The 1,953-nt window shown below is 33.7% G+C and overlaps 1 protein-coding gene across 1 annotated transcript in view; it reads left to right on the top strand.

The window, feature by feature from the left end:
- Positions 1,453-1,953, top strand: part of LOC104729977 (GATA transcription factor 9-like) — a 1,562-nt gene continuing 1,061 nt past the window's right edge. Inside the window, exon 1 of the mRNA XM_010449021.2 lies at positions 1,453-1,868. Coding sequence (XP_010447323.1) covers positions 1,638-1,868 — 231 coding nt within the window. The 5' untranslated portion in view covers positions 1,453-1,637. The remainder of the gene's footprint in view (positions 1,869-1,953) is intronic.

The raw sequence follows: 1,953 nt of genomic DNA, 5'->3' as shown, positions 1-1,953 counted from the left end.
GAGAGCCAGCGTGGGCCGACAATTTAGTGGTGGGTGGGACCTCTTCTTTTTGAAGCTCCGTTCGAGGCTAAACGGGCCACCACGGCCCAGTACTACATTCTTATTTCTTTATTTATTTTATTTATTTTGTATGAGATGTGATTACTGATCAGTGTGGTGTAATTCCGTATTTCTTTTTAATTTGTTTTAATCGATAATTTAAGAAAGTTTTTTGTGGAGAATATTCGGCGGCCGCACTTTTATGCCTAACCAAATCTCTTCTTTACCAAAGTGGGGTGGGGTGGGGATTTCTTTCTTTAATACAGTAACGTATACTGTATCTGTATATTTTTAGCAGATTTTGCTTAAAAGGCAATATCTGTATTTTGCACACTTATTTATATATTTTTACTTAGCGAACGTCCCCATAGAAAAAATTACAAATAATTTATCAGTTTAAGATCTTTCATTTTTCGTTTACAGCAAAAGAAATAAACAACTAAAAAGATGATTAAAAATAGAAAATGATTACATTACTGTCTCTAAAATCTGTATCATTTACTAGTTCAAAAATTGATGACAGAAACACGAAACTTATAACACATTTTGCAGACACAAAGCTGTTGACTACTCTGAACCAATTGATTTTTTTTTTTTTTAAGTTTTGTTTAAAATATTAGATTACTATCAGATCAATTGCAAGTGGTTTTTTACTTCTTTACTTTGGAATGGGCTTCTGTTTTAATTTGTTTATCTAGTGACTTGGGCTTTGGTGTAAACGACATATGATTATGTTTTCTATTTTCGAGTATTATTAAGTTCAGGTCCATTGGGCCTATAATTTTGAAAATGGCAGGACTCGAACTCAAGTAAGATATGTGTTCATGTAAAATATTTGCTTCGCCATATGATACTAGACATGTTAGAAACAAAACAACAAAGTTGTGATGTTGATGTTACATATTATGAACTTATGATCAATTGATAAAAAGGTGTATTAACTTAATTCTGTGTATTATACTTAAAATCCAATATAAGGATTCCTAACAAGCTGATTAAAATTCATTTGTATTCATCATCTTCGTATATTCACTATTTCTTTGTTTACGTAACTACAAATTGTATCCGAAATTCAACAAGCAGCCATTGATCAGAGCCGTATTAGATTCATAGTATCGAAGTTTTACCTAAGCTAATTTTTCTTTTCTTTGATTTTACGTAAAGACCATAGGACTCAAGATTACAAGTTTTTCTAAATTCAAGAAAAAAAATATTGTATACAGAATTCAAGAGCTTGACCAAAAAAGAAGTGAAAATAGTTATTATTGGGATTCACCTCCCCTTGTTTTTAAGCAAATGTCGCTTAAGATAAATAAATATCCTTGGTTGTGTAATTTTAGTAAAATCATTTAATAATACCAAAAAAAAAAAAAAAAAAAANGTAACTCTTCTTAATAGTCAAAGTTCCTCTGTTTTAGCAATCCTCTGTCTCGTTCTCATCTCTCACATGAACCATAACTTTTTCTAACATCACTCTCCTTTACACAACCCCAAAAATAGACCCTTCCTTCCTTCTCTCTCCGCTCACACAACCCCCAAAACTCTCTTCCCTCTTTACATTTATTTTACACCTTTAACCTCCTCTGTTCTTGCCCCTAATGGAACGGCTAGCCTCCGAACTCTTCCTCGTCGCCGGTAACCCTGACTCTTTCGTCGTCGACGACCTCCTTGACTTTTCTAACGACGACGGCCAAACTGATGACGGGTTTGACACCCTTCTTCCTGATTCTTCTTCTTCCGTCTCCACCGTCACTCTTACCGACAGCTCTAACTCCCCCTCCTCCGTTTTCACCGACAGCACTGCCTTTTCCCACGACCTCTATATTCCGGTATTTTCTTTTTCTAATTCACACCAAATAAGAATCTCATATTTATAGTTATATAACATGAACAAGTAAAAAAAAAAAAAAAAAA

This window comes from Camelina sativa, chromosome 12 (assembly GCF_000633955.1).
Source record: "Camelina sativa cultivar DH55 chromosome 12, Cs, whole genome shotgun sequence".
Taxonomy (NCBI): domain Eukaryota; kingdom Viridiplantae; phylum Streptophyta; class Magnoliopsida; order Brassicales; family Brassicaceae; genus Camelina; species Camelina sativa.
Note: the sequence above shows the minus strand (reverse complement) of the source record. Positions and strands in the feature narration are given on the sequence as shown.